At 44.3% G+C, this 12,500-nt stretch overlaps 1 protein-coding gene across 1 annotated transcript in view; it reads left to right on the top strand.

Annotated features, from left to right (window-relative positions):
• LOC143298762 (P protein-like) overlaps positions 1-12,500 on the top strand; it is a 41,987-nt gene that overhangs the window by 25,054 nt on the left and 4,433 nt on the right. Inside the window, exons 12-17 of the mRNA XM_076611704.1 lie at positions 162-297; positions 1,669-1,813; positions 6,860-6,911; positions 8,339-8,447; positions 9,623-9,750; positions 11,766-11,930. Of these exons, the coding sequence (XP_076467819.1) occupies positions 162-297; positions 1,669-1,813; positions 6,860-6,911; positions 8,339-8,447; positions 9,623-9,750; positions 11,766-11,930 (735 nt within the window). The remainder of the gene's footprint in view (positions 1-161; positions 298-1,668; positions 1,814-6,859; positions 6,912-8,338; positions 8,448-9,622; positions 9,751-11,765; positions 11,931-12,500) is intronic.

The raw sequence follows: 12,500 nt of genomic DNA on the forward strand, positions 1-12,500 counted from the left end.
CACATTGTAGTTAATCACGTTCGGTGTGTTCACATTGCAGGGAATCACGTTCGGTGTGTTCACGTTGCAGGGAATCACGTTCGGTGTGTTCACGTTGCAGGGAATCACGTTCGGTGTGTTCACGTTGCAGGGGAATCACGTTCGATGTGTTCACGTTGCAGGGAATCACGTTCGGTGTGTTCACGCTTCACATGGCAGTGGGAGTGCTGTTCATCGCAGTGGCCGCCTATGGCTTCCTCCGCCTATACTACCGCAACATCACTGCACTGGAAAACCCTGTGCACCCCGATGAAGCTGGTGTGGACATAAATACGTATTTTTGAATGTGTACATGTGTGTACACACACACACACACACACACACACACACACACACACACACACACACACACACACACACACACACAATTAGAGAGAGAGGTGTTTGCTCTCTTTGTTTCAAGTCCATTGAGGCTTCTGGTCCACAGTATCTTTCTGATTTCATTCATCCTTACATACGCTCACGCCAACTCCGCTCTTCTTCTGACACACGGCTGCATAGGATCCCCCGTGCTCGAACCAAAACGTTTGTCCAACGTAGTTTTCCATTCCAAGCCCCCTATCTTTGGAATCAACTTCCTCAACCTCTCCGTCACTCATCTTCGCTGCAATGTTTCAAATCCAGTCTGAAGGACCACCTTTTCCCTTCCTGATTAATTCTCAACAGCTCATCCCTTTCCAGTATGAACTAAAGTTACTATTAGTGACTGAGTGAGTTTTGATAGTTTCAGAATTTGTTGGTAGTATTTTTGATTGTGTACTAATTACGATTGTGTGCTATGACTTGCGTGTGTGCGTGCGCGTGTGCTTGTGTGAATTGCGTGGGGGAGGGGGATGAATAATTTTTAATGATGTTTGGTATCTTGCGTTCATTTTTTCCCTTTTGATATTTACATATGTGTTCTATTTGTAAACGCCTAGGGCTTGTTTTCAAGATTAGGCGTAAATGCTCATAATAATAATAATAATAATGATAATAATAATAATGATGATAATAATAATAACAATAATGTGTGGTGCAGAGACCACACGTTCGTAAGAAACTTTTCAGCCAATGTATTAACGTAGTATTAGTATCAGGACATGGACATTTTACGAGTGTGTTAATTTTAATTACTTTTACTCGTAAAAATAATCATAATTATGCAGGTTGACATACATGCGTGGTGTGAAGACATGCGATGAAAGTAAAAATAATAGATGATTATAACGGTTACTGTGAAAAATCATTTTGCACATTTACCTGGAGCAAATGAAATGCGGGACAAATCTTTCAAGTTTCTTTTCCATGATAAATGATACTTTCTTCACTGAAGCAACCACCAAATATCATATAATGTAAAGAATAGTCAAGAGGCAAAGCTTTCATGGCTTACGTGTGTGTGATTCCTTCTGAACAACAATGAAAACGCCGAGGATGGGTAGGAAGGAAGGAAGGGAGGATTGAGTGATTGATTGATTGATTGATTGATTGATTGATGGATGGATGGATGGATGGATTGAATCATCTCCTGACAGAACTGATACACGAGATAGACATTTGGCGCCGGGCTGATTGATTGATTGATTGATTGATTGATTGATTGATTGATTGATTGATTGATTGATTGATTGATGGCCTGCCTGACAGAACTGATACACGAGATAGACATCTGGCGCCGGGCCGCCTCACGGATGGTGGTGATGACGAGGGAGGAGAGCCTCATGAGGGCCCTGTTCCTGCAGACAGCTGCGGAAAAGGAGACCATACTGACCAGAATTCGGCACAAACTGAGGTACCTGATACCATAGTGACCAGAATTCGACACAAACTGAGGTACCTACTGACCATACTGACCAGAATTCGACACAAACTGAGGTACCTACTGACCATACTGACCAGAATTCGACACAAACTGAGGTACCTACTGACCATACTGACCAGAATTCGACACAAACTGAGGTACCTACTTACCATACTGACCAGAATTCGACACAAACTGAGGTACCTACTGACCATACTGACCAGAATTCGAGACAAACTGAGGTACCTACTTACCATACTGGCCAAAATTCGACACAAACAGATGTACCAGCTTACTGTACTGACCAGAATTCGACACATACTGAGGTACTTACTTATTTACTTACTTACCATACTGACCAGAATTCGACACAAGCTGAGGTACCTGCTTACCATACTGGCCAAAATTCGACACAAAATAAGGTACCTGCCTACCTACTTACTTATTATGAAGTGTTGGCTGAGAGGTAACGCGTCCACCTAGGAAGCGACAGTATCTGATCGGACTGTTCGAAACAAACCGGCAGACGCCAGTATTTTGTTCCCTTCCACTAGACCTTGAGTGGTGGTCTGGACGCAAATCATTGGGATGAGACGGTAAACCGAGGTTCCCGTGTGCAGCATGCATTTAGCGCACGTAAAAGAACCCACGACAACAAAAGGGTTGTCCCTGGCAAAAATTATGTAGAAAAATCCACTTGGATAGAAAAACAAATAAAACTGCAGGCAGGGGAAAAAAATACAAAAAAAATGGGTGGCGCTGTCAGTGTAGTGACGCGCTCTCCCTGAGGAGAGCAGCTCAAATTTCACACAGAGAAATCTGTTGTGAAAAAAAGAGTAATATTAATGCAAATACTTACTTGCTTGCTTGCTTGCCCATTATGCCCTAGGGCAGCAACGAAGAACTGCCTTTCTTGTCTGTTTTGGTTTGGACGAGCTTCTGAATGGTACCCAAGGTATGCTTTATTTTATTATTTCGTTTATGAAGACGTATTGCCACAGTGCTTCATGGTCTTGAGAACTCCTTCGACTGATCTGTTGGCGTCTACTTTCTGGTGCCCCGTGAAGGGCTGTCCGGGTGATATTACCTCACATTCTTCGCACGACGTGTCCAATCCAAACGAAAATATTGCTGCGAAAATTTGTTACGCTGTAATGGGCTGTAGCTGCGACAACCACTTATATATATATATGTGTGTGTGTGTGTGTGTGTGTGTGTGTGTGTGTGTGTGTGTGTGTGTGTACAAAGCTTTTAAAATATAAGCAAAATAATTACACCATCATCATCAACAGCAACACCAACAACAACGCACACTGGACAAAGCGTTTGGGAATGAGGTAATAAACCGAATGCTTCTGTGCATAATGTTCTTGGTGTTTATAACAGAACGCACAGCAATAATGGCTTTGTTCCTTAGACGGGCGCAATAGCCGAGTGGTTAAAGCGTTGGACTGTCAATCTGAGGGTCCCGGGTTCGAATTACGGTGACGGCGCCTGGTGGGTAAAGAGTGGAGATTTGTACGATTTCCCAGGTCAACATATGTGCAGACCTGCTAGTGCCTGAACCCCCTTCGTGTGCATATGCAAGCAGAAGATCAAATACGCACGTTAAAGATCCTGTAATCCATGTCAGCGTTCGGTGGGTTATGGAAACAAGAACATACCCAGCATGCACACCCCCGAAAACGGAGTATGGCTTCCTACATGGCGGGGTAAAAACGGTCATACACGTAAAAGCCCACTCGTGTGCATACGAGTGAACGCAGAAGAAGAAGAAGGCTTTGTTCCAGGGGGTAAAAAAAACATCTGAAGAAACGGCCTGACTTCTCTCCAGAGAAGAGGGTTCTGTGTACTACAACTGGACCAGTGGAATAAATACATTGTGTTTTCATATAACAGATGGATTTTTAAAAATAAGTCTACATTGTTTTTCTAGAACTGGACCTTCTTCGTTATTATGAATAAACTAGTGTACGGTAACTCAAGCACGTTCTCGTGTATTTTGTGTTTCTTGATTTGAGTAAATCAACTCTGTTTGTTGATAGCAATCAATAATGAAAATGTGTTCACACACCTTGAATAAATCAGCATTGTTTATTCATACATGGAGATGATAACCGTTTACTTGCAATTCTTTAACATTTACTAATAATTCATTTTTGACTCACTTGTGTAAACAAAGTGAGTCTATGTTTTAACCCAGTGTTCGGTTGTCTGTGTGTGTGTGTGTGTGTCTGTGTGTCCGTGGTAAACTTTAACATTGCCATTTTTTCTGCAAATACTTTGTCAGTTGACACCAAATTAGGCATAAAAATAGGAAAAATTCAGTTCTTTCCAGTCATCTTGATTAAAACAATATTGCACCTCTGGGATGGGTACAAAAAAAGAAGCCAGATTATATGCAAACTGCATTTACTGTTTTTTTGGGTTTTTTTAATTCTCTAAACTTGGCACTTTGATATGATATTCTGACACAACGACAAGAGCAGTGATTTTTTTTCATTTTTTGTTCAAACAAGAACTTCTTTTGCGAAGCATGGAAGTTATATTTATTTGCAAACGTTTTGGTGCAGATAGTAAAAAAAAAAGGGGGAAATTAATTTGTAATTAATGCTAAGAGACTTAATTTGCTTTAAACTGATCTTTCTCATCTTAAACATTACATTTTGAAATTATGCTCAATACATAAAAAGCTTGTGTGTTTTACTCTCAGTGTACAGGGCTTTCACTATGTTCATTCGCCCAAGTGATCTTTTTCGGAAAATACTAAAATCAATGCGAAGAGTGGACTTTATAGATCTATTGGCCGAGCCCTGAAGGTCATGGGCAAAAATCAATTGCATACACATATTTATACATATTCAAAGCACGTGCTCATATTCTTCGCGAACGCGACGAGCCATTTTGTTTCAAGTTGTTGACCAGCCCGTTCAATACTATATTCAATCGACAATACACGATAACATGTGATGGAAAGTTGGAGAAGGAGACAGTTAAATATTTATTCAGAGAAAGATTTGTGAACGCCTCATCACTTACTGGATTATGCCCCAAACTGTCATAAAAATATCAGTCGGAATTCACAGTTAAAAATAATAAACCATGAGAGTTAATTCCCTTGAATTGATGAAACGCAAAAATTTCCAGCCTTGACTTTTGTCAAAATGACGTCCTTTTCACTTCATACAACGTTTAGAAGTACTTGTACTTGGCTCTGCAAGATGCGCAGGAGAAACTATGTCGTGTGGCAGAAGAAGCTGAGAAGACTGGACTCCAAATCAACATTGGGAAAACAGAGGTCATGAGGGTCAACAACAAGAAGCAAGATCCAGTGCAACTACACCAAGAGAACATCAAGGAGGTTGACAAGTTTGTCTACTTAGGCAGTGTTGTCAGCAAAGACGGGGGGACGGACGAAGACATCAAGAGCCGTATCAACAAAGCAAGACACGCCTTCAACACCCTTCGACCAATCTGGAGATCGACAGCCCTCTCAATCCGCAACAAGATCCGGATTTTTAACACCAACGTGAAGTCGGTTTTACTCTATGGCTCAGAGACGTGGAGAGTGACAAAGACCAGCACCCACAAGCTTCAGACATTCACCAACAGATGTCTAAGAAACATCCTGAACATCAGATGGCCAGAGGTTGTCTCCAATGAAGAACTTTGGAACATGACAAAACAGGCCCCACTGGAGACGGAAATCAAGAAACGGAAATGGGGATGGATAGGCCATACACTACGCAAGCCTGCAACAAACATCACAAGACAGGCTCTTGATTGGAACCCACAGGGGAAAAGGAAAGTTGGCCGTCCGAAGCAGAACTGGCGGAGAAGCATTGAGGCAGAGACAAGGGCGGCCGGAATGACGTGGGCCGAACTGAAGAGGACCAGCCAGAGCCGGGTGCGTTGGAGGAGTGTTGTCGCGGCCCTATGTTCCCCACGGAATCAAGAGGAATAAGTCAAGTACTTGGCTCTACATATTATTAGTTTAACAAAATACTCAATTTTCATATCAACTTTAAAACTATAAAACTAGAATCAACATAAAAGAGAAATTGAATCGACTGTGTCAACTGGGTGTAACTAAACTTGTACATCTATCTAGATCCAGAGAAAACGGCTAAATGTTGCAGTGTGATTGCGGCGATAGTCACGTCTCCTTTACCGCGGACTTAAAAAGAATTTCTAATTGCCCTTAAAGATTTTTTGAATGCCCAAGATACACCAGAATAATATGATTTGAACAGCGTTCTCACTGCGAATACCGCAATCGATTTATCGCCCTTTAAAAAAAAGCATGCTTAAATATTATATTTTTGAACGTCAGTTAAGTAGCCACGATAGCCACGCGGGGTTCGAATCTGCCGTTAGGACTTTTTTTCTGTTTTCTTTTTCTTTTAACCCGAAGCTTTATAATAACAAATACAGAACACATTTTAACGATTAGATGTTTTTTTTTTAAGTGTATCACAAGTGAGTCTTGAAGGCCTTGCCTCTCTTGTTCTTACTTTGGATAAACTGACATTGTCAGTTCCTCCAAACGAGCTTTTTTTCTTTTTTTTTAATGAATCATTATGCCATACTGATACAGGTGAGTTATTGTTCCGTCGCTTCAGTTATCCGCCCATTTCCTGACCTGAAGCATAGGGGCAGAGAAAAGAGCGGGTGCAGTTCACAGAGGCTGGGGTTGGGGTGGAAGGTAAAGGTAACAAACTTTGGGGTGGAAGGTAAAAGTAACAAACTTTGGGGTGGAAGGTAAAGGTAACAAACTTTGGGGTGGAAGGTAAAAGTAACAAACTTTGGGGTGGAAGGTAAAAGGTAACAAACCTTGGGGTGGAAGGTAAAGGTAACAAACTTTGGGGTGGAAGGTAAAGGTAACAAACTTTGGGGTGGAAGGTAAAAGTAACAAACTTTGGGGTGGAAGGTAAAGGTAAAAAACTGCCACACAAAATGATACAAGACAGGACGTGTTCACATGGTCACCTTCTAGAAGGTGGTTTTGGTTCTTACTGGTTCTGATCTTGTCTTCAGACGGGCGGAAATCAGAGACCAGAATGAACAGTTTCGTCAGCTGGAGAGAGACGTAAGTCTTCCTCTCTGTCTCTGTCTGTCTCTGTCTCTCTGTCTCTGTCTCTCTCTTCTTTTCTTTTTTCTTTATTTTGTTCTTTTTTCCTATGCATTTTTCTAGCACCATGCTTGTGCCTCTGTGTGTGTGTGTGTGTGTGTGTGTGTGTGTGTGTGTGTGTGTGTGTGTGTGTGAAAAAGCACACCAGTGCTTAACTATTATCCTCGAAATAAAGAATTTTGTCTTATCTTCTCTCTCTCTCTCTCTCTCTCTCTCTCTCTCTCTCTCTCTCTCTCTCTCTCTCAAACCACTCATGCTTGTTTGTGCACACACACACACACGCACACACACACACACACACACACACACACACACACACACATGCACCTGTGTATACATGCTGAGGAAGGATTCAATGGACCTTAAGCTGCTGCCTCTGATGGGTTTAAGTCTACCTCCCTTTTTTCTTTTCTTTTTTTTTTTTTTTTCATCCATATGGGGTCATTTTTAGAATGACGAAAGAGTTGGGGTTTTTTTTGTTTTTGTTTTTTTTGTTTTTTTACTGCACGTTTCCCCCCGACCGTATGGCTTGGACTAGTACTCATATTTGGGCATACAATGGGCTCAGATGGGAACACTCATGAATACCACACTCAGTCGCCGGAGACAATTATTATCAGGGTCAGTAATGCGTGCGTGAGAAAAAGAAATGAATAAAGAAAAGAAAAATGTGTTATACGGTTGCTCCGTTGTCTGCATGCAACTGAGGCCCCACCTTATTTTTCTTTTAACTTTAAAAAAAAAGAAAAAAAAAGCGTCTTTCGAAGTGTTGCTAGAATTTCCTGAGCAACACTGCAGGTGTACGTATCTCTCCAGCCTGGTTTACACTGGGATACAGTATGAAATTAAAGAGGAGAGTACAAAAGACTTAGGCTGACAGGAAATTCTCTGTTTTGTTGTGTGAGGTTGTTTTTTTTATTTATCTTTTTTTTTTAAGTCGTCTATTAGGCCTACTCCTTGACGCCACAGTGTGTTGAATCATCTGGTGAGAGAAGGCTTGGATTGAACAGCTGCATATATTTATTATATCACTCTGTCAGCATTCCAGAGAAAAACGGGTGTGATGCAACCGTTAGTGTTGTTCAACTGGTGAGTGTGTGTGTGTGTGTGTGTGTGTGTGTGTGTGTGTGTGTGTGTGTGTGTGTGTGTGTGTGTGTGTGTATGAGTGCCTGTGTGTGTGTGCGTGCGTACATGTGTGTGTGCTTGTGTGTGTGTGTGTGTCTCTGTGTGTGTTTGTGTGCGTGCATGTGTGTGTTTTGTGTGTGTGTTTTGTGTGTGTGTTGTGTGTGTGTGTGTTTTGTGTGTGTGTGTGTGTGTGTGTGTGTTGTGTGTGTGTGTGTGTGTTTTGTGTGTGTGTGTGTGTGTGTGTGTGTGTGTGTGTGCAGTGCCAGATCAGGGACAAGGTGCTGTTGCTGAAGTGTGGCTGTGTGCTATTCGTGGTGCTCCTCTTCTTCTTCATGTACTCCTTCGTCAGTGGCGTGTACACCGGGCTGGGTGAGTGGGCGGATGCCGTGATGCTTGTGCAGCGTGCAAGGTTGTCTGTATGTTTGTCGGTGGGGATGGAAGGGTGCGCGCGCGCGTGTGTGTGTCTGTGTGTGTGTATGTGTGTGTGTGCGTGTGTGTGCGTGTGTGTGTGTGTGTGTGTGCGTGTGTGTGTGTGTGTGTGTGCGTGTGTGTGTGTGTGTGCGTGTGTGCGCGCGCGCGTGTGTGTGTGTATGTGTGCGTGTGAGTGTGTGTGTGTGTGTGTGTGTGTGTGTGTGTGTGTGTGTTTTCTGTTCCGTCTTTGGTGTGTGTGTGTTAATGTGTTGAATTACTGTACTTCGAACGGCGCATGCTTTGACTGTTAGTGCGAAGATAAACTTCATCATCATAATTCAGAAGGACATCCTTCACACATCCTCTCTGAGGCCCTTTTTTCACGCGCACACTCAATCGCATTTATCGATGTTGGAGACGATGACATTGACGATCGATGGAATGGAAATGATGCCGATGATAGGTTGTGGTCGTGACGTTTCGGTGGCGTTTCGGGGTGGATCTTGGTTGTGATGTTTCAGGGTGGATCTCTCTGTGAGGGTGTTTCACAACAGATCTGTGTGGTGATGTTCCAGGATGGATCGCTGTTTCAGGGCAGATTTCTGTGGTGACATTTCAGGGTGGATCGCTTTGCTTGTGTTTTCAGGGTGGATTTCTAGGGAGGGAAAGGGATGGGGGGGTGTCAGGATGGATCTCTTTTGTGGTTCTTCCAGATTCCAGAGTGAATGTCTGGGGGGGGGGGGGGGGGGGGGGGGGTTACAAGGTGGGTCCTTGTGATAGTCATTTCAATCTGGATCGCTGTGCTGATATTTCAGGGTGGATCTCTGTGATGGTTATATCAGGGTGGATCTCTGTGATTGTTACTTCAATGTGGGTCTCTGTGCCGGTGTCTCAGGGTTGATCTCTGTGATGGTTATTTCAGGGTGGATCTCTGTGCCGATGATTCAGGGTGGGTGTCTGTGCCGGTGCTTCAGGGTGGATCTCTGCGATGGTTATTTCAGGGTGGATCTCTGTGCCGGTGCTTCAGGGTGGATCTCCGTGGTGGTTATTTCAGGGTGGATCTCTGTACCGATGATTCAGGGTGTATCTCTGTGCCGATGATTCAGGGTGGATAATCTGTGCCGATGTTTCAGGGTGGATCGCCGTGCTGGGAGCCATCTGGCTGCTGGTTCTAGCGGACATGGATGACCTGGAAAGCATCCTGCACAAAGTGGAGTGGTCCACGCTGCTCTTCTTCGCTGCACTCTTTATCCTCATGGAGGTAGGTGGCCCAGTGTGTATGACGGTCAGTCGTGTACGACAACGACCATCAGGACAGCAGAGGAGGTAACTGATGTCCCCATATCTGGGCTAGAATTCGATTATAGTGGAGAGTGTCTTGCCCAAGTTACATCCCCACTCTCTCGGCCACGAGGGCCGAGTGGACCGGTGGTAGTGTGTCCGCCTAGGATACGAGAGAATCTGAGCGTACCGGATCGAATCCGACACTCACTAGTATCCCTCAACCCCCCCCGCCCCCTCCTTCCGCTAGACCTGGAGTGTGTGGTCTGGACGCTAGTCATTCGGGTGAGATGACAAAGAGAGGCCCTGTGTGTAGCATACGCTCATGATCAGCGCAAGCAAAAGAACCCACAGCAACAAAAGGGTTGTCGGGTGGTCTGGACGCCAGTCATTCGGATTGAATGACAAAGAGAGGCCCTGTGTGTAGCACACACTCGTGCTCAGCGCAAGCAAAAGAAACCACAGCAGAAGAGTTGCCCCTGGCAAGATATGTAGAAAAACCGACTTTGACATGATAACAAATTCACGTGCAGACTGATAGAAAACAAAAGACAGAAAAAAAGGGTGATGCTGCACGGTGACCACTCGCTCTACGTGAGGAAAGCAGCTCGAATTTCACACAGAGAAACTTGGTGTCACGATAGAATACAATACAATACAGTATCAGTATCAGTATCAGTAGCTCAAGGAGGCGTCACTGCGTTTGGTCAAATCCATATACGCCTTGAGAAAAAAATAAAAATAAATAACAATAAAAAAAATGTTTTAACTATAAAAAAGTAAATAAATAAATTAATTAAATAAAATAAATAAAAATAAATAACAATAAAAATAAAATAAAATGAAATAAATAAAGTTTAAAAAAAACATAAAAAATAAAAAATACAATACAATAAAATACAATACAATACAACATAACACACTACGATACGATACGATGAGACCACAACTTGCCTGGTCTTGGGCCTGTCAGCACCATACTATCTATGCGATGCGAAACGATACAATACAATACAATACAATACAATACAAGAAGACCACAACCTGCCTGGTCTCAATCTCTACAGTCAGTTTCAGATCCGTTCTCTGTGTCTGCATTCCCAGATTAAAACACACCACAAGCAGCCAATGCTTTTTCGCTGTCTCTGTCTGGACCTTGCACTTTGAATGATCTCCCTACATCGCTTCGTCAGATCCCTGCAGTCAGTAGTTTCTGGTCTGGCCTTTAACTCACTCAGTACGGCCAGTCCTCTCTTCTCCTCTACACAGACCCCTCGGATGTCCAGTGGGTGTCTGAATGACCCAACCTTTAACTTCCGTCGTCAGAATTGTGGTATTCTTTGTCAACATTCACCTCTTCAGTATAAGAGCCTTCCTCTTGCAATATTTTGATGATGGTAATTGGGGTGAAACGCTGTTAACGTCGTCTCTTTCGCCGTTCGTATGGAGAGAGTTAAAACCTGCTTCCTCATTCCAAAATATCTCCTTTCCTTTTCTGTCCACGATTTCTCAAGACTTCTGTTCCCATGCATCTATGGTCCGTCTTCCATCTCTTTGTTTCGAGTTACGCATGTGTGTCAGAGTTGGGCGTGAAATCGTTATTCATTATTATGTATGTGAGTGAGTGAGGAGTGTGCGTGTGTGTGTGTGTGTGTGTGTGTGTGTGTGTGTGTGTGTGCGTGCGCGTGTGTGTGCGTGCGTGTATGTGTGTGCGTGTGTGTGTGTGTGTGTGTGTGTGTGTGTTTCTGTGCGCGTGTGTGTGTGTGTGTGTGCGTGTGTGTGTGTGTGTGTGTGTGTGTGTGTGTGTGTGAACAGAGCTGTTAAACGTACAAAGGCAATATATGTGTGTGTGTGCGTTTGTGTGTATGTGTGCCCGTACACACACACGCGCGCGTGTAAGTATATGTGTGTGTGTGTGTGTTTGTATGTGCATGTGTGTGATCATGTGTGTTTATGTGTGTACATCTATTTGTGTGTGCGCGTGCATGCGTGCAGGCTCTGGCGGAGCTGGGACTGATGGAATGGATCGGAGAAAAGATGAAGGACATGATCGTCACAGTGGACGCCGAGTACAGGCTGACAGCGGCCCTCGTCATCATCGTGTGGATCTCCGCTCTGGCGTCCTCATTCATCGACAACATCCCCTTCACCACGGCCATGGTCAGTCAGCCAGGGTCTGTCTGCTGCCTGTCTGTCTGTCTGTTCGTCACACGGGGACGGGAACAGAGGAATGTTTCTTGTCGTTGGGGACGAGGTGTTGGGGTGAACAGGGGATGTTTCTCCTGGTTCTGGAGAGGGAGGTGAACAGGGGATGTTTCTCCTGGTTCTGGAGAGGGAGGTGAACAGGGGATGTTTCTCCTGGTTCTGGAGAGGGAGGTGAATAGGGGATGTTTCTCCTGGTTCTGAAGGGGGTGGGGGTGAACAGGGGATGTTTCTCCTGGTTCTAAAGGAGGGGGTGGGGTGGGGTGAACAGGGGATGTTTCTCCTGGTTCTGAAGGTGGGGGGGGGGTGAACAGAGGATGTTTCTCCTGGTTCTGGAGGGGGGGGGGAGGTGAACAGGGGATGTTTCTCCTGGTTCTTGTCGTTCTGGAGGGGGACGAGGGGGTGGGGGGAACAGGGATGTTTCTCCTGGTTCTGAAGGGGTGGGGTTGAACTGGGGATGTTTCTCCTGGTTCTGAAGGAGGGGGTGGGGGGTGAACAGGGGATGTTTCTCCTGGTTCTGGAGGGGGG

The sequence above is a fragment of the Babylonia areolata genome, chromosome 24, assembly GCF_041734735.1.
Source record: "Babylonia areolata isolate BAREFJ2019XMU chromosome 24, ASM4173473v1, whole genome shotgun sequence".
NCBI lineage: Eukaryota > Metazoa > Mollusca > Gastropoda > Neogastropoda > Buccinidae > Babylonia > Babylonia areolata.